This window comes from Larimichthys crocea, chromosome X (genome assembly GCF_000972845.2).
Source record: "Larimichthys crocea isolate SSNF chromosome X, L_crocea_2.0, whole genome shotgun sequence".
NCBI classification, from domain to species: domain Eukaryota; kingdom Metazoa; phylum Chordata; class Actinopteri; family Sciaenidae; genus Larimichthys; species Larimichthys crocea.
In genome coordinates this window covers 2,413,763-2,433,898 of record NC_040020.1, presented here as the reverse complement: position 1 = coordinate 2,433,898, position 20,136 = coordinate 2,413,763, and the positions used below count along the sequence as shown (strand labels likewise).

Here is a 20,136-nt window from a genome sequence, read left to right as displayed (position 1 = left end):
TTCAAACGGGGCGATGTCACAGTTTGTAAAGTTTCTTTTTTACCGTGCTGAGTGCAAGTCAGTGAGCCTTTATGTGAATCAAATGTTTGTCCCCAGAATGGAATTGGATTCCCCGTTCAATAACTACATCAGCAGAAAGAGCAAATGGAGCTCAGCATACAGTACGTTGTGTTGTGTTGCCGTATTCCTCATCCTGCACTGTCAGCTCCACTTGGCCGCTGGCGCTGTTGAACACTGCCTCGACTGCGCTGGTACACAGCTCTGTCGAGGCGTGAAATAGACTGTTGCCATACAGGTCATCACCATAGCTGACATCTAAAGGGACGAGATCAATCTTCTCTACCTGTTAGGCATGCAGGCCAAAACCAAAAGGAAGGCGGTGTAAAAAGAGAGTTTATGGAAGAACTTCTGCATCTTTAGGGCATGTTTTCAACTAATGTAGCACTTTTTTTGGCTTCAGTATTTCCATTTATATGTGTATAATTGTGCTCATGAATAATTACACTGCCCTTTCTGATTCTTTTGATGGCAAAGCTGACAAAAGGCCACATAACAGTCCCAGTCATGAAAAGACCTGTACTAGAATAGTTGAAAGTTAATACTCCACATCTGCTAACCTTTTACTGCCTTTATGAAAACATGGCAACGCTCAAAAAGCTCTTCAGCACAGAAGTGGGCTGCACTCTCTTCATTCTCTCTTTACCCTCCACTTTTTTTTTTCACTCAGGCTATCAGGGGAAAGTTTCGCATTAATATCGCCGCATAATTACGAAGCCGATAATATACTGTGTTTCCTGCATTCCGCGGGCTGAAAGAATATATAATTCTTACAAGACCTTTAGCCGCAGCGAGAGCTGTTCAGCCAAATGGCATTAGCGGGCCTAGTTAAGGTCATTCTGAGTTTTAAAGCACCCTTAAATCTGTCAGACCTCTGTCATCATGACCTCATCAAGCCCAAACCTCTTTATCTTGTCATGATTAAATTATACATGCTGATTTCAGGCCACAGAGGGGTTCAGTAATCAGGCTTCTTTGTACTTTGTCATTTTTCACTAGCTCATCACTGGGCATGGCTTATGGATCTATCTATCTATCTATCTATCTATCTATCTATCTATCTATCTATCTATCTATCTATCTGTCTGTCTGTCTGTCTGTCTGTCTGTCTGTCTGTCTGTCTGTCTGAAACAAAGAAACAAAGAAACACAAACGTGTTCAGACACAAGTTAGACATTTGTATGGAGTTCTCGGAAATCGTGGGATTTATACTTAGAAAGTTGCTTGACCTAAGTTGAAATGGGTGAAGGGAGGTCATAACTAAAACACTTTGTCGAGGAACATCTCACCAGTCATAATTATTCTGTAAGGCGTCTGAAATCTCTGTGGTTGTGTGGGTTCGAGCACAACAAGGTCTTCTTTTCAAGCCAAATTTTCAACGATTTTTTTTGTTCCTAACAAACAAACACAGCTCATGAGCTCTGATGATGGAAGTTAGCAGTGGCCCCTTAAATGGGTTACATTACACTGCAGACATAGATTCATCTCAGTGTATTTATACCGCAACATTAGCTCACTTAATCTTCGTTTGGCGTTGGAAAAAAAAAAAAAAAATGTGTTTACAGGATGCACAATCAAGTACACACACTAATATGTAATCATGTCGCCCATTTCCACTCACGGTTTTCTCCCTTCCCTCTCGCAGGAGAGACGATGCGCATTGCCTCCTCGGAGTTCGCCGATGACCCGTGCTCCTCCGTGAAACGTGGCACCATGGTGAGGGCCGCCCGCGCCCTGCTCTCTGCTGTCACCCGCCTGCTCATCCTCGCCGACATGGCTGACGTCATGAGGCTGCTGTCCCACCTTAAAATCGTAAGTGCGACCATGCGACTTCATCTTAAAAGAACAGTTACGTTTCTCCTGCCAGAAGGACAGATTCGAGATTTCGTCTGAATTACTCCGCGACCTCACCGACTTGTGACAGCTTATTGGTTATCTTTGGTGTTAAAGCTGCAGTCAGACCTGTGTGAGCTCTCCTCAAATGATAGAACTGAAGTGGATTAGAAAGACTTGCATGTGCAGTGAACAGTACTTAGGTGTGTTCAGATGGTAAAAAAAAGGAATTCCTGGTGCTGTATAGCCCACAGAAGCAATATATACTTTTATCACAACCTCTGCACGCATTAACATATAGATGAGACATGGAGGAGTTGCTTTGGAACACACATCTGATTGTACTATATTAATATCACACCATAGTGCCCTGTTGTGATTAACTACACATAGCCATCCCACTCACTCACTCACTGCAGAGTCATTTGAAGAACGTAGGCTTCATAGTCCTTTACTTTGAAAGTTTCTCAGGGCTTTGAAAGAATGATATGCAATTGGTCTAATCTGAAACAAACTCAGGCCCACATGCACCTCCATTCACACACACACACACACACATATTCAGAGTCCCTTTTTTGGTTAGCTTAATTCTTGAGGCCCACAGAGGGGCTTAACTCAAGCCAGTATAAGCCCCGCCATCAAAGGCCACTTAAAAGTTATCTCTTTCTCTTCTCTCTTTTCCATTACATCTTGTGCCTCGCTTTCATTAGAGACAGAAAAGAGTTTAGAGTCGGAGCGTACCCTCACAAAGGATGGAGACTGCCGGAATGAGACCCATTAAAATCGCACAATTAAACGGTTATTGTCTTTTTAAACCTGGTCGCAATTACAGTGGAATAAAAAAATCATTTTCAGTTTTGCATTTTTGTTGTGCTTTAAAGTATGCGGCAACATTTATGACTGAATTAAGCTATATTAAGGAAACTGTAATTAAATTATATAGATAGATACAGCATCCCCTCAGATCACCCATCCGTAGTTTATTTGCTTAGTTTTGCACAGATGCCTGTGATGATAATTATATTTGGATAGATTTGGATAGTTTCATTTGATATAGCCTAATATTGCTGTGTGACAAACTTCAAACTAAACCAAACACAGAAGAAAAGGTCTGTCCTGATGCACTTCTTAGTTTCTGACTCAGGGAAAAACCCCAAACTGTATATCTGAGCTATCTTTACGGCCAGATGACACACATTTAGGTTACTCTCTGTCCTTCCTCCTTTTTAATAACGAATATACTTTTTCACTTGCATTCGCTGAGTCGCCCCTGAAACTGTTTGGCACCCCTCTAGGGAGGTCCGCCTCTCACTTTGAAGACTGCGGATAAAGATAAATCTATGCTCGTTTTCAGGTGCATCCACTGTTTGTTTTTTTTTGGTGTAAAATTCAGTGTTTCTTTGTGTGTGTGTGACAGGTGGAGGAGGCCCTGGAGGGGGTAAAGAATGCGACCAATGAGCAGGACCTGGCCAACCGTTTCAAGGAGTTTGGGAAAGAAATGGTGAAGCTTAACTATGTGGCAGCCCGGAGACAGCAGGTAACTTGAAGGCCCACCTTTCTCACAAAACTTAAAGCACTCCTGACTAGTGTGTCACATTCAGGCACAGGGAGTTCCCGTGACAGAGAAAGCTCTTAAAAGTGTCTACGCTCTGGCTTTTCCCTGTCTCTGTGATTTCTAAACTTCATTTGTAGGTTTGTAGTGCAGAGCGGAGTAAATGGAGAACCTGGAGACAAATGGTTCAACGATGTTTAAAAAGAGTTTAGGCCATTGTATGAGATCACTCGTGGCTCAAGCTATGTTTCCACTAATCTATTTGAGAGGCAAGTGTATTGAAAACAAATGTAGCCACGATTTGACCTGCAGGGAGCGGTGGTGTCATTGGTGTCAGATTCGGCAAATATCAGCCAACTCTATGATGAAATGCAGTTTTATTAGCTTTACATAACGGGCAGTGTCCCTTTAAGACAACCTTTATAGACACACATACACACACACTGCCATTATGATGTGATTAAACAAAATGCAACATTTTCCTGTAGGGGACATTTGGTTGTTTTAGCACGAAATGAACCAGTTTTCAATCCATTATTATACTAACAGCACTGAACACATTTAAGGTAGACATTACAAAGACATTATGAGTTTTCTTTTATATGTATTGAGGATTTGTAGTGTTAGTTACAGCCTATAGGCAATAAATCATGTACTTTGCGACATTTTAGCAAAAAAATAAATGCTATTAATTACCGTTTATCTAGAGCGAGTCATTTAGTAATCCGCTGGCAGCCGGTTCCCTTCCCAGCTTGTTCTTGAGCAAGATACCAAACCCCAAATTGCTCTCGACTGCCGTGTCGTCGTGTGATGTGTGATGTGTGGGTGTGTGCGTGAGCTTAGCATCATCAGGAGTGCTTTGAATAGGAAGCGCTGTATCACTCCTGATGAGGGGTTGGCACCTTTCATGACAGCTTATGCCATCAGGGTGTGAATGAGACAAGTGTTATAAAAGTGCTCTGACTGGTCGGTAGACCAGAAAGGCGCCATACAGTATAAATACCGTTACCATTTCTCTGTATATGATGAGTTTTTCGCTGAAATGTATGAGAGAGTTCCCAGTTTTTTTTTCAGTTAGAAAAGACTTCACATCAGAGCTCTGTCGGGAGGAGGATAACACATGGAAGTGTTTTTCTAACATGGCCCCCAGTGTGACAAAAGGCTTTTAGAAGACTTTTTCTACAAGTGTCATGTTGGCAAGCATCCACCCTTACTGAAAGGTCCCAGAGCAAAACACTGAACTGAATTCAATTCAGCTTCCAGGGCTGCCGATCTGCTGACACTGGCCTAACTCTGTGCAGCTGGAACAATACCAATTCATCAGATGGGACACGAACTTATGCTTTTACAGAAAATGTCTTGAACCGGGATTAGTTTGAGCTCTGTTGTGAATTAATGACGGCATCAAAATGTTTTTGTTGAGCTCTTGAAATACAATCACACTGTTTTGTTGTTAAGATATTGTGAAGGATGTTTCTTAACTCTTAAATGTGCAGTGGCTTTTCTATTGAGAACAGATTATAAGTGAGTTTTCACCCTCTCAGGAACTGAAAGACCCCCAGTGTCGAGATGAGATGGCAGCTGCTCGTGGGGCCCTTAAGAAAAATGCCACCATGCTGTACACGGCCTCACAGGCCTTCCTGCGCCACCCCGATGTGGCGGCCACGCGTGCCAACCGAGACTACGTGTTCAAGCAGGTCCAGGAGGCCATAGGAGGGATTTCCAGCGCCGCTCAGGCCACCTCTCCCACTGATGAGAAGCATGGCCATGCCGGCATTGGGGAACTGGCTGCTGCCCTCAATGAATTTGATGTGAGTTGCATTTCTTTTTCATTACATCAGGCAACACACCCAGATTTTTATTGCGTCTCAAAGCTCAGATAAAAACCTCCAGTAACTGTATAGCACACTGTACTTAAACATAATAGTAGACAGTATGTGCTTCTGACATATCCGGGTCTGATATCTGACAATAAGAAAGAAACATTCATAACTCTATTGAAATGAACACTCTTATCTTATTGTGAGCAAGTAAACACTCATCCATTATCCTCAGAGCGGCGTTCATTACACATTTAGGAAAACTGCACGGTTCTTATCTGACACTGGTACGTTTAATATCTGAATAAACATCCATTTTCAGCGTCACAGTAACATATTACGGATTACTTATTTTTGTCCGACTCTCTATCACACATGCTGAGTTATGTCTGTGCTTCAAGTCATATATTTTTTTCTTCTCTATATTTAATCGACCATTACTTCTCTACAGTCACTCTGTGACACAACAGGCTGAATTCATTTGTGCTCACTTTCTCCTGTGAACGTGATTCTCTGCTGCCATCTAGTGGTTATACACTGATGGTGAACTCTTGGTTTCTCTAACCCTGGTACCTTCTTGCTCAGATGATCAGCACTCCGGACTCTGAGCAGGCTTAAGAGTCAGCGTTTCAGGGTAAAAGTACTGTACTGTTTTTAATTAATGTAGCATATTTTCTCAGACATGATTTTCACCTTCAGCTTGTGTCGTTATCGATGGCACCCAGATGGTCTTTGTATGCAGACACATACAGAGCAACTTCAGTCTAATTTTATCAGACGACATAGATTGTCCCACAGACAACAGAGCAAATGTTTCATTCCATTTCCAGGCTTCTAACCAAAACAATCAGCTAACTTCAGACAAAAGGTCCCATGCCACCTCGCTGCTCACCAAGCTTCATTGGCTACCTGTAGCCACCTGCATTAAATTAAAATCGCCAAAGCTTGCCAACACAGTAGTCTCTGGTTCTGCATCCACTAACTAAATATGTTACCTCCTCACCTCCTGGCCCTGCCACCTGTACACCCAAGGCAATAACCTTTCCGGTCTGATGTTCCCTGTTGGTGGAACGCACTACCGGTTCCTACCAGAGCAGGGGCGTCCCTCTCTACCTTTAACAAACCCACAAAGACCCAGCTCTTCAGAGAGCACCTCGTCTCCTGGCACTACAACTGGAGGTGATAAATCCACCCCCCCCCTCTAGTACTGGCATTTGTTTCTCTGTCAGTAGTACGTATTGCTGCACTAACATGCCCGTGTCGCACTGTGCCTTGATTGTATCCCTTTGGATAAGACTGTCAGCTCAATGACTAAATGTGAATTTTTATGATCAATTCATGTAAATTACCAATCTATATAAATAGAAACTGCAGATTTTTTGAAAAATAGATTCGCCAACTGTGATGTAGTGCATGCTCTATCATGTACTACTGCAGCCCTGAATTACACGAAGCTAACTTTAGGAATATTAAATCTTTTTCAGCCCCAAAGTGACAATGCTGTATTGCATCATTAGAAAGAACACTCACTGCACCTTAGTGATATTTAGCTTGATGGCACAATAAAGAAGGGGCATAAAGAGCAGTCTTACGTCTTTTGTCTCTGATCTCGATATTTAATATACCAGTTTTCCATTTCTACTCTTAATGTGTTAAAAATACCTTTTATATAAATTTTTTGTGCTATTTTTAAAATCGTATGACATTATAGTTACCGACTTCTTTGTCAGGAATCTCTACATAAATCACAATTAGGCTATTTTTATATAGTCTAAGCTTCAATGATGTAACTCTCATGGGAAAAACAATATACATATTGTATGAAGTCAAACATAATATGCAAACTCTCAGGTACAATGAAGATGTTAAGTTAGTTCATTACTAAACGGTACGAGATCGGCCACAGCGAATGCTCTGATTGCATCTGTTATTACAGATGGTAGAGGAGTTCCTCATTAACACCCTTTTGTCTATGATGTCTTAATTAGTGTGATAGCGTGATTGCTTTGATATATACATACGCACACATGCAAACTGATATTAGTGTTATAAAAAGACGTATATAGTCAAGAATTTTGTGTAAAGTAACCATATTTTTTATTGATTTTGAGGGTAATAATGTCACATATACTACTCCATGTAATGCTGTGATCAGTGCTTGGTTAAATATGTATACTTTAGTTTGAATTCGTATACACAGACACATTTTTTCTAGTCACCGTATAGTTTTTCTTCTTTCTTTCTCTCATTTTTATGGTAAGAAGTTTGCAGTACGTGAGTGACCCCTTGTGGTAATGTCTGGTAATTGCAAAGGGCTTTTTATTTTGAGTTCACGCTGCTGCTGTGGGGGAGAAATGTCAAAACCAGCAGGGTGAAACACAGACACCAACACAGTTGATAAATAACTAAAAGCTACCCAGTGCTAAAGGCTCAGGCGCCTTTGCAAAGAAATGAATTGGAGTTTCTTGTGGAACTGCTATCCTGTTATTCTGCACGAGGCCACGGCCTATAGTAATCACATCGACTGTGTTTTTATGTAAAACAGTACGGCTTTTTAGAAAAGCAAAAGACCTGCATAATTTGATTCTATTCGGCAGACAGGCAGACAGGCAGCAGTTAAATGAGACAAATTGCCCTTTGCTTGGCCCTCTGTGCTTGCCTGGAGCTGGTGCATGTTTAATTCCTAACTTACCACAGACACAGACGATGGTCAGATCCTCTCAGAATAGTAATGACCTGATACCGAGCTGTGAGGCATGGCACTTGCAAGATTGAGTGTGTGCGACCGTGCATGGGCACATGTAGTTTCATATGTTGTTTTGTTCGATAGTATAACAAATACATGCAATAGTGCATATATATGTTAAGTGTGACAGCTTGACACGACATGAGCAGCTGTGCGTTTCTCTCTCTCTTTCCTTTTTGTCCTTCCTTCCACACAAAGCTGCGAGCACACATGCACGCTTGTTTTGTTTGCAGTAATGGAGTCTCTCTGGATGCTGCAGAGTTGGGTGATTGCTCTTCATCATGTTTCGAGGTACTGCTCCCTTGTCCTAAGTCAGCTTTGATCTGTTACTCATTCTTCTCCTCGAGTTTTCTGCAATGGTTGGACGCATGCATGGCAGACCAGACTACAGCACAGACAGGGAGTCAGAAAAAAAGCTGTGAATATGGTTTATTTTATTGTTAACTAGCTGCGATATGATGGCGCTCGTTTAATTAATGGATCTGAGCGAGTGGATGTGGACAAGGTGTTCTCTCAGCCAAACAGATGTCTTCGTTTTACACAGACTGCTGGTTTTGACTCCCTCGTTCTCCGTTCTGTTCATCAATATTTCTCACAGCGTCTTTCGCCCCTGACTTTAGAGGACGTTTAGTCACAGACAAATACAGATGTGTGTCTTAACGATCACAATCATTTATATACGAGTCTACCATTTACTCAAAACTGAAGAGTCCTGATTGTTGAAAAAACTAAAGAGAAGAACACAGTACCTTTTATCTTCTCTCTCTCTCAATGCCAAGAATGTGTGATCATCTGAAAAAAGCAGCAACCACACAGACTATAGATTACCTGCTATATGAATTCGTTCCCATCTTTAATTAGGGGAAAGCATCCTCAGGACTCTGTGTGTGTGTGTGTTTTGAAGGGGTATTGTAGCTTGTATGCAACTAAAGTGAAAATGGCAAGGATGTTGTGCACATCGCCTTAACTGCTCCTGAACATGTACAGTCAATGACAGAAAAGGTTAGACAAGATTTTAAATGCAGGGCACCGACGCTGGTCTATAGCTGGAGTGAAAGGGCAACTTATGAATAACACACGCAAAAGGGGATGACCTCATCTATACTTTTTTTTTTTTCTCACCGACACCCAGAATTAGTTTGGAATGAGTCAACTTAGGACACCGAGATACAAGATCTATTAAGAGAGAAAAGGGAGGTCGGCATCAGTTCAAATTCACTTAATATCAGCGTCATTTGGCATACATCAAAGAGGTGACATGACCCCCACCCTATCTCCACCTTTTACCTTTTAAGAAGGTTTCTCAACGAATATATTGGAAGGCTTTCAGAATACTGTGTACATGTCGGGAAAGTTAATACCCCAAAATTTAACTATGTAAGTTAAGTATGTAGGATTTAGAGGCATCCACAGTAGCAGCGGTAGTAGTTCTCCGATCCTCTCCTTCTTAGCTTAAAGGAGAAGCTACAGTGGCTGAAAAAGTGCAGAGCCAGTGTTTGTCTGTTCTGGGCTACCGTAGGAACGTGGCGGTTCGAAATTGTGGATTCTCTGGAAGAGGGCCTGCTGTGTCTGTAGATATAAAAGGCTCGTTCTAAGGTGACACAAACAAATCATTTTCAGGTGATTAAACACTCATATTATATTTAATTTCTGCCATATTCTGTAAACAGACCCCCTTAAATCTCACATACTGGACCAAACTGGACCAGTGAAACATGCAACTTTAATAAAAACTAAAACTTTAGTTAGTTAGTGACTTTAATATCATGAATGATTTCTCTTTGGTAATGTCGACGGTTTCAATGTGAACACCGATTTACTGATGTGCAAGGCCTCATCTGCTTGTAGTATCAGATGGCACTGTGGCATGGTTTTAGAAGCTGCCCTGGTGTACCGTATATCAAGACTGACTCTTGACTGCAGCAATCTGGGCTCGATTCCCTTTTGCCTCATGTCATCCCGTCTCTCTCCCTTCCTCACCTTTCTTGCGTGTCTTCAGCTCAAATAAAGCAGAGATGCCGCCTCAGAAAAGCTGTAAAACCTGTTTGTTTCCAGTTAACTAGTAAAATAGTGGCTGTTCTCTCTTTCTACACAATTGTCTGCCACCCTGCTGTTGCAATAACCGTTGGGGGGTGATGGATTTAACACGGCAATCTTGAAATGGATTTCAGTATTGTGGACATGATACAGGTTTCGATAAAGGTGCTACAGAATTTGAGGATGGCCATCTTAAAATTCACTATGCAGAGAAAAAAAAACTCTGTCATGTTGGAATGAAAGTCTTTTATTTAGGGAATCTGAGCTCAGTGGGAGGACAGATGGAGTCAAGGCCCTATGGGTATGTGAGTAAAAACACACTCTAGCACACACAGGCATAGATTTTTAGGTCACAGCTCACACATACATGCACACACGCAATGTAGCAATTCTATAAAATTGAAGAACACGGAAGTATGAAAGTGGAGTGGAGTTTTAAAGAATTCACTGCAGCAAATGCTGGGAGTTTTTTTTTTTTCTTTCATTTTTTAATCATGCATGTAAAGCAGCTGACCTTATGTAAGCTGTTTTTACCACACGCATGGGTATAAACATCTGTTTCTGAGCAGGACAGGTCACTATCTGTGAACATTTATATGCAAACAGGAAACAGACCGTCATAGCGACCGTCTCTCTGACCCAGTAACTGCTGTGCTAATTTTAATATGCAAAAGAAATCTCCTTGTCTCCCTGTCATTACCCCGCTTTGAGCATCCTTATCTCTGTGCAGTCAAAAGCGAGCACCTGATACGGCCCCTTTTTTTAAAGTTACGACTCTGTTGGTCTCTCCTGCTCCCTCGCACTTATTTGAAGTGTCGCACATAAAGGCGTCAGCTTGTGAACAGCGGCAAAGTAAGTACTTCACATATAGACACCTTTTTTTTTGTTTTTTGTATGAAGTAATGCAAATACACTATGACTCAGTGAATGTAACCAAGCTTGGAAAACCCTGTCAGTTCAAATTTGAGATATAAGAGGTCCTTTCCTTTTATTCCTCTGCAGCTGCGGCTGCTGCTGCTGCTGCCTTCGATTAGACAAGCCAAGGGGAGAGGACGGGGTTGGTGTCTTTCTAACATAATTGTGATTGCATCAAAATGATTGCCTCATCTTCAGCACTTCTTCTTTTTCTTCTCTCTCAACCAGCAAATTCAATTTGCCCCCTTTCCTGAGCAGGGATATACTGTTGCATTTTTTTAATTCGGAGGTTTTTTTTAAATATTATTATTACCTCGTGTTTTGCCCAGCGCTGGGTCCTTTGTGTGTCACATCTGCTTTGGCTGGATCATTGCAAACAGATGGTCAAAGGTGCAGCTGTTCTAATACATTAGCCTCAGACTCAAAGCCTACAGTGTGCTCATACCACGGCCAGCAGATGGCAGTGTTTAATTACTTTCATCACTTGTCCATCCTGCCCCCCCTCCTCTTCTTTTTTTCCCCACCCTCTCTCTATCTTTTTCCATTTTTATCCTTTTTTCCTGCAAGTGCTTAGAAACAGAGGTTTTCAGTCTGGCTCATTCTCTGCTCAGAGCGAGAGCCCACCTCACCTTGTATGGTTTTGTAACATTAATGAGATGGAAGCTGCCTTGTGATGCCGAAATATTTTGATGCATTTAGATCCTCAACTTGAGCTTGGCCAAAGAGACTATTCGAGTTTCACTAGATACAGCTTCACTGATTTGACTCATAGTAATGTTCTCCTCCTCCTCCTCCTCTTCCTTTCAAAAGAAAAAATAGAGAGGACGACACAGTTCGCAGACCTGCGGCATACCCTTACCCATCCCCAACCCTTTCTCGTGTACCTGCAGCTATCTGACATGAAAACACAGTTGAATGCTGCTCGGTTGATGTGAATGTACTGTAAACACACAGACGCACGCAAAAAAAAACACGCTTCATTCACACGCAGCGCAGACACGCATACACCGGCAGAGCATAGCTTCGAGCCTGCGGCAGAGATCCAAGTCGCACTGGATCATTTTTCCTGTGTATTTTTTTTTTTTATTTCCATCTGCTCGTGCTCTACCTCTCTCTTCTTTTTTAGGGGGGTTATTTACACAGCATCTCTCTCAACTCCCCCCCTCTGTCTCCTTTTCCCTTCCTCTTCCCTTCTCTCTCCGTCTGTCCCTTCCTCTCTCCTTTTTTGTTCTCACTGTCTGTCGTGTCTTGAACCAACAGAGGTGTTTGAAATGCAAGTGTGCTTACATGCACACTCTGATTCGGCTACAGCCGTTGTATTTTCATGCAAAACTCCCCCTCCTCTATATACTGCAGGGGCCTGTAGTCACACCGCACAAGCATACGCCGGTTCCTCGCTCTGCATACATTATAGGCTAACCATAACTGGATTTAGCTGCTAGCTCAGGGAAAGTGTGCACGGCAGCCAGTCTTTTAAATCTCACTGTGGCAAGCGTTGCCTCCAACTTACGGATGCCGCATGCGTCCATCCGCGCAGTGAAGTAATTGACCGCGTTAATGTTTTACGGCATGACGCAGTGAGGCGCTCCTTGAATTACAGCTAAAGATGGGAATTCCAATAAACATCATAAGACGTCAGAGCGGCGCACAGATGCTGATGTTCCTCTCTTTGTGTTTGTGCCATGTGAAGACAGGCTGGTCTTTTTTTTTTCTTTTTGGGAGTTTGTATTCAAGATGGATTTCTCTCTCTCCGGTAGTGCGAGCAACATGCACGATATATATGGTAACTTCATTGTTAGCATGGCGACTGCCCAGCGATGACCTTTTCGCGTGCTCCGCTTATGTATGAGATGAGCCAACTTCAGAGAAACGGTGGCTGGAGAGCAACCCGGCTCTAATGTATGTAGATGTATTCCTAACTGAGGGATAGCTTTCTTGGTAATTGCTATATCAATCTGTGCACTCCTATCCTTGCTGTCTCATTTCAAGCTCTCTCTTATTCCTCTCTTTCCCTCTTCCTCTCTCGCGCACAGGCGTGTACTCAGACACACACCGAGTCTGGCACTCTCTCTCTCTCTCTCTCCCCCTCCGCATTGTCTCTCCTACCCCCCGATTTTTCACTCTCCTTGACTCACATTGATTCGGCGCTTGAACATGTGGGTGTTCAACACATTCTTTAGTCGCCTGTGAGAAACTGGCAGAGAGAGGCAAGTGTGTATCCTGATTATCGCACCGCTGATACTTTCTGCGGAAGGTCAGGCATAAACATGCACGGATGCACAATCGTGCGCAGATGGGAATGGACCCCAAGCATTAATAACGGCATCGAACACAATGCCAAGTGGCAACGTTATTGACAAGAACCCCGCTGTGTTCAATAAAACTCCACTCCCACTGTCATTTTCACCTTGGCTGAGCCACGTGTTAGCCCAGAGGTACGCCTCTAAATTACGACATCCTCTGCCCGCCGATTAAAACACTGCCTCATTCTCCATGGACAGATGCACCTGTCAGGAGAAATATGAATTGGGGAACTAAGCTGAAGTAATGGGACATGACCAGGGAGATAGAGAAGTATTGGTTTGTTTGTTGCTGTACAGTAATTAGCCGCTGCCTGTCTTGTCGTGACGGCAATGAGGCGAGCTGTGGAGGAGGCAGAAGGACAGTGGGAGGGGTCATTGGTAAACAGGATTCAGAGATCCATACTGGTTACAGTCAGAGCTTACAGCCTCGAGCTGCAACAGCCTCTCCACTCCTTTTTTTTTTCCATAAAGCTCAGTTTGCAGCTCCCAGGAATTACTCAGCTCCCCTTGTTTACCTCCAGTTATAGATTCAGTCTCGTTAGATTAGACTGAGTGATGTACTGCCAAGGCACTTTGGCAATTTAAATTTACATGTCCCGATGATGCACACAACATAACAAAAAAGTACTTCAGGGCATTTATTGTAATACATCAGATGGTTTATCATAACAATACATCTGCAGATATCCTCAGACTTTAGAGCTTTGGTTGAATTTATCTCTGTTGGTATTGCGTGTTCTAAGCGAAATTCACACTGTTTTCCTTGGCTCACATTCTCGGTTAGAAGCGGAGAAATGATAAATATAAGGACAGCCACCCTAAATTAAATGGCAACCAAACAACCAAAGTGAAATACCTCTCTGCATCTTCAGACCTCTCTCAGCATAAAACTCTTGGGAGATGATTTCTGTGTGGGTGCAGCAAATTACTTTATTTATTTATTTATTTCTTTATTTATGTCTGAAAGGTATCTTGCCTTCCAGTCAAGGTCTTCTCTGCTGGAGCCCAACCTGCCAGCTTGCCCACTCAGCTCTGTTCAATCTCATGGACGTGGGGGCATGCTGGCTTCTTGAAAATACTGTACATGCACTGTTACAAGCCCACAGGCGCACAAACACCAGGCAATTTGTATTGTAACAGTTTTACCTATAGGAGCCAAGGCTAAGGTATAGAATGAACCCCAATCTAATGAAAATTGTCTAATGCAGGTAAATGCACGGGCAGAGGAGGGAAGCTATTAGCCGGTATTTCCGTTTAAGGCCAACCTTACTGTCCTTGCTAGTCACACAAAGCTACAGTAGTTTTCAAAAAGGTTTTAATGACTTTCTGAAATGTACTGTTTCCTCCCACACATATTCTTGCACTGCTGAACAAATAATGTGGACATGCTCCTGTTATGGAGGCTAAGGCATACAGTATATCTGGCGAAGGAACTCCTGGTGGATTTGAGACTAAACCTAACCAAAAGATTATAAATGAGCTGCTTGTCTGATTTTCAGTCTCCACATTGCTAAGCTAAGCTCCCTACCTCAAAGTCTGACTGTATAGAAATGCAAAGTGGTTTCTTTTCTCTGGAAGAAACTCGACAGATGTTTTGTAGTATAAACATTTTGGAGGACATAAATAAAGTACATATGCTATCAAAATCCTTTACAGGCTTAAGCTGTAACAATTCTTCTATAATTTGACCTATCTACATAGGGCCGTGATCCTTTATAGTTTGTATGTAGCAGCCTTTTTAATTATGCCTAGTGTTGAGTATCTAGCAAGCATTAATTTACACAAGACAGTGTTTTTTTTTTTTTTTTTTTTTTTAATAGACTGATAGACCTGAGGCTTAGAGTGGGAGTACGGTCTCTTAGGGGATGGACGAGTCTCTTCCACAGCCTGGAATGGAGATAGTGGCATTGCCTTAGGGATTTGCCAGACACACATTGGAGAAATTTAATTCACAGGAGGTTAAGGCAGTGAATTCATAGTTGGCTGACTAAAGTTACCTCCTTAGGTCCTGTAGATAAGTCAGCAGATATACCGGAAAAGCTATTCATACTTAGCTAAGAGCCACAAGGGTTGACTATGATTTGGGATGCCGGATCAGGACGAAACTATTCAAATTTACTCTGTGTTATGTCAAAGGACATGAGGTCAGTTGTTGACTGGATTGATGGATGGAGAGATACACTGACTGCTCTATAAAAGCCACGTCAAAATCAGTTCTCTTCACCGGAGCTGAAGTTGAAGCAGCCAGAGGAAGTTCTGACTTTAAATGACACACCATCAAGTTGCGTGTTGCTATTCTTCAGAGGCCTGGCTAGGATTTCGATCTAAGTGAAGGGAAACCAACCGATAGCCAGGTCTGCCTGTTTGAATAGTGCCGCACTCAGAAACTGTCTAATTTCCCCCTGTGGCTTCCAGAATGGAGGAGATGCCTCATATCCCTAATCTACGTTTGGAAGAAGCACTAATGCACCAGTGAAGTTGCTTAGATGAGTGTAGCTTTGTTGACAGGCCAATTTAGCTGTCTCTTTGAGATAATGGAGTGTTCTGTGGCAGTAAGTACACCCGCATACAGCGATGATCTCGAGCACAGCTCCCCCAGATCCTAACAGAAGACAGCTATTCTCCCCTGATTCTTTTTCGTTTTTGCGATTCCGAAGAAAAAGTGACAGAGAGATTCTCAGACTACTTTTTAAAGCAGCGTTTAAAAGCGGTCTGGTTCATCAGACGAAGACACAACTAAAAACATTAACTTCCCCGGAGGACAAAGAGGTGTTCCCATTACCAAAACAGCAAATTTAAGTTCTCGTTAAACTCATGTTTTTAACTCCTGAGTTGAAAAGAAAATACTCTTTGGATGATAACTTAGCCAGAGTCAGATGATGCCTCTCTTCTGATCAGCACAGCTTTCATTGTCAAGTCGTCTTTCGCGGCGATGAAATTGACTGCTCTCTTTCATACTCATGCTTTCCCAGCATTATGTCTTCATCTTGTTAGTTCCACATCTTCTGCCTTCATCCCTTTTCCGGCCTTTTAAATCTTGCAATGGTGCCTACTAAAGCATCCGCAGTGTGTGTGCGTCGCCGTTGTGTGTGTGTGTGTAGTTGTTCTCTCACTTTCAGCCTCAGTGGCATCCAAAAGCAAATATGTCTTGGCTGAAGCTTGTGAGCCTCTTCTGTATCTCGCAAATGCCGCAGCAGTTAAATGAGGAACTTCTGAAAATGATCCTTCCTTCCTTGCCAAGACCAATGGCTGCCTATTTCCCCCATCCCTATTGCCTCTCCACACAGAGGTAAACACCCAGCTGCATTTTCACCAGTGGATGCTTTGCTGATACATCCCTTCTCATTTAGCAAATCATGTGAAACCCAAACAAACGACTGAGCATCAAACAAATGACTGTAAATCCTGAGTTAAAGACCATGATGTAATCTGCCTGTGTGAAAGCACCGTGCAGTTTAAAGCGTTTCATGCTTTGCAAATAAGAAAGTGAGCGATGTAGAAAATATTGTTTGCAAATTTACTGCCAGTCTTGATCCTTTGTGCTGCCTTTGCATCAACCTTTAATTCTATTAAATGCTAGTTCAGTGGGGTGTCCTGGTTCAGTGTGGTAGTACAAATGACACAGCCATGCTTCACGCTGTGCTGCTGCCTCACTGTCTACTATTTCAACATTTGGCCTCCGCCGTTCTATCCCCAAAGTTTAATTTAATGAGTGGAGGAAGCTGACAGCATTTCTGAAATGAACATTATGGAATCGTGTAAGCACCCATAAAAAAACAAACATTTACAAATGAGCCAGAGGTAGAGCTAATTTACATCCTTTGTCCCTGGGCAGATGTTAAAGGTGCCCTGTGGTGGGTTTTATTAATAAGCAAAAGCGATGTTTACATCCATTGTTACTCACTAAAACACACAGTGCGTATCCTTGAGGTCTGTGTATTTTCTTCCTCGTGAAATATTAGCAAAGTATTTTAAATCTTGCATCTTTAATCCATGTTTACTAGCTAGCAGTGTTTCCCTTCTCCCCTTCTTGTGCACGGCTGCGTTTCTTTGGTGCATCACAACCACGAGATCAGTGGAATTATGTGGCACAAGTGGCAGCAGCAGATTGTCTCGTGTCCTTGCGCGCACGCATGAGACAATCAACACAGGGAGCTACTCATAAAAAACACAGCTTATTGGAATGACGTATTGGAATTTGCATAGGAAGCGTTAATAATCCTCGTTGCTAATTGAGTATCACAGCGTGAAAGTGAAACAAACTGCGTGCGTTGGACGTGCACACAGTTAAAGTATGTGCCTCACTTTAAAAGCCTCCTGAGGACATATTTGAGGACTGCGAGCGCCTGTTCATTTTGAAACTTCATCACTCAATCAGTAAGTCAGGGACAGGTTTCCACATCTATAGGGCCGGCCTCGCTTTGCTGCCTTCCAGTCCAAAAAAAAGAAAGAAGTTTTATATGCTGTTTGATCTGATATAGATTAAATCCTGCAAAATAGGGGCAGGAGATGCAATAAAGACAGCGGGGAGAAGGAATAAAAGATAGAAAGATATGGAAACGTAGATCCAACATTAATGATTTGATGTGTGTCCGGCCCGCACAGTTGGACATGGGACATGCAGTCTCTGATCTATGAATAGGGAACATCAAGCGAGTAAATTATTTAGACTTACAGTTTTTGGATCCTGTCATTAGTTGTCGAAAATTCCACAAGCTCAGGCGGTACAACAGTGTATGTTAAGACAACAAGACATTTCTGTTTAATTTGACTTGAGCAACGTTAATGCAACATGGTCTTTACAGTATTTTTGGTCAAAATGGGTCAGTACTCCATCGTACTCGTCACCATGAACACAAGTCTAAAACCTTCTTGCTGTTTCTGTTTTGACTGTCTGACTTCTCGTCGTGTAAGACCTGTTAACAATCTGTCTGAGGATCGTAGTTGGCTTCATTGGAGTCAGACTTGGTTTTCTCAGCAAAGTCATTGTCCCCTTTATCTATAATGACAAGCATGAGTGTATTGTCCCTGACCTATCGCTACATTGGCAAACACTAACAGGTTAGAAAAAGTCTTCCTGACTTTTCTTCTGCATACACAGTCAAAATATATTCTTATGATTTTTTTACATTTTTTTATTATAGAGGACATTTTTTTCTTTTAAGTCCTAGAAGCCATTGTATAAAGTGCTGATTCTGAGAACAGTGAAGGGGGGCGGGTCGTTGGGAGGGACAGAGGTAGTGTCTAGCACAATGCTTTCTATTGATGCCGTGGCAGTGAGTGAGGTCTGAGGTTATCGTTTTGCTTGACAGAATCTGGAAAAAAAAAGCAGAAAATGAAATGAGAACGGCATTCATATTCAAATGAAGACAAGTCCCCATGTGCCTGCACAGTTTTCAATTATGGAGGATATGTATATTTATGTCTGCCGCAGAGGAAACTGGACAGGTCCTCATGATGCTATTGTAAGGCTGAGCATCCGCTGTGTTATTCTGCCGACAGTCTGAGGTATGTATTCGGATTGTTGGACGGTCAGATGAATCTTAATCTGCATGTGTGTTCCATGAACAGATATGCACATAGATCCCTGCGATGCATCAGCAGCAATACAGTCATTTACATACAGTATATTAAATACTATTTTTATATTATTCCATCTCAGGCTCCAACCCCACCGTGACCCTGATGAAGATAAGCGGTATATAGTGATATTATTCTATCTCATGATTCACATCATAATCAGAAGAGGTTTGCCCATGTACCTGTAGCAGAAAGAAATATCCCAAGACAATTGTTTGATGAAGAATCAAACAGCATTGGACGTGATTTCATCTGTTCTCGCTGGTGTGTTCCTCCTCTCACTGACAGCCCACAGGTGAAGCAATCCACCAGGAAAAAAGTTCTAGTACTCCGAGATTGCCAGGCCGCCCCAGGGTGTGCTAGTAAAAACCTTTAGCCTGCATTCATGACTGTGTTAAAGATCTCTGTCTCTCTCTGTGTGTTTCTACTTCACTCTCTCTGACTCACTTCTGCTCTTTTCTGTGTCACTCAGTTTGTCTTCAGTGTGTGTGAAGAGCTGTTACTTATTTCAGCAGTTAAACAAAAGGGGGGGGAAACATCAGAATAAAAGCAATGTAATTTAAAGTCTGCCAAGTGCACATCATTTAGGAGTGTGTGAGTGTTGTGGTTTTATATTCTCGCCTCCCAGCTCCTTTAGCGAGCGTGTTCCGAGCCGAAGCTTATACCTCTTATAACTTTGAAACAGTAAACATAGTAAACACAGTAAAAATATAGCTTTAGTTATTCTTTAAACAGCAATTTGAACCTGTGTTAGGTCTACTAATATTCCATTAGACCTCTTGTAATGATAGAGAGGGTTGATAATTTGCTTCATTCTCGAACACATGAAGAAGCCATGTCGTAGCAGAACTCAAGTACTTTGATCATATGCATCATAAGTATCATGAGTATGGATCCAGCTGAGAAAAAAATACCTCGTGAGTCATTACTTTGCTCTGAATGTGCAGTGAGAGGCTGCTTGAATATGTCACTACACAGTTTGATATTAAACTTTCTCCACTTTCGTTGTAACTAACCGAGAAACTAGAGACCAAAATGCTACAGCTGATACACAACAACTGGTTCAGTGCTAAAACAGTCCGAGGACATGTATCTAAAACTCAGCTGACACTGTAACACCGGAACTTTTTTTTTAAGAACCATTAGCGCCTACTCATATAGTGTAAATGCGTATTAAATGTCTACATAAAAATTGCTTTGTGCTATTCTATGCACTCTTGAATTATTGATGCATTAAACTCCACTAAGTGAACACTTAAATCGCAGCTACCCTGTTTGAACTTAAGAACAACT

The 20,136-nt window shown here is 42.2% G+C and overlaps 1 protein-coding gene across 2 annotated transcripts in view; it reads left to right on the top strand.

Annotated features, from left to right (window-relative positions):
* The window catches only part of ctnna2 (catenin (cadherin-associated protein), alpha 2), a 290,592-nt gene that overhangs the window by 52,661 nt on the left and 217,795 nt on the right, over positions 1-20,136 (top strand). For both annotated transcript variants that reach the window (XM_027283799.1, XM_027283800.1), the window contains 3 exons: positions 1,703-1,869; positions 3,308-3,427; positions 4,987-5,253. In XM_027283799.1, the coding sequence (XP_027139600.1) occupies positions 1,703-1,869; positions 3,308-3,427; positions 4,987-5,253 (554 nt within the window). The remainder of the gene's footprint in view (positions 1-1,702; positions 1,870-3,307; positions 3,428-4,986; positions 5,254-20,136) is intronic.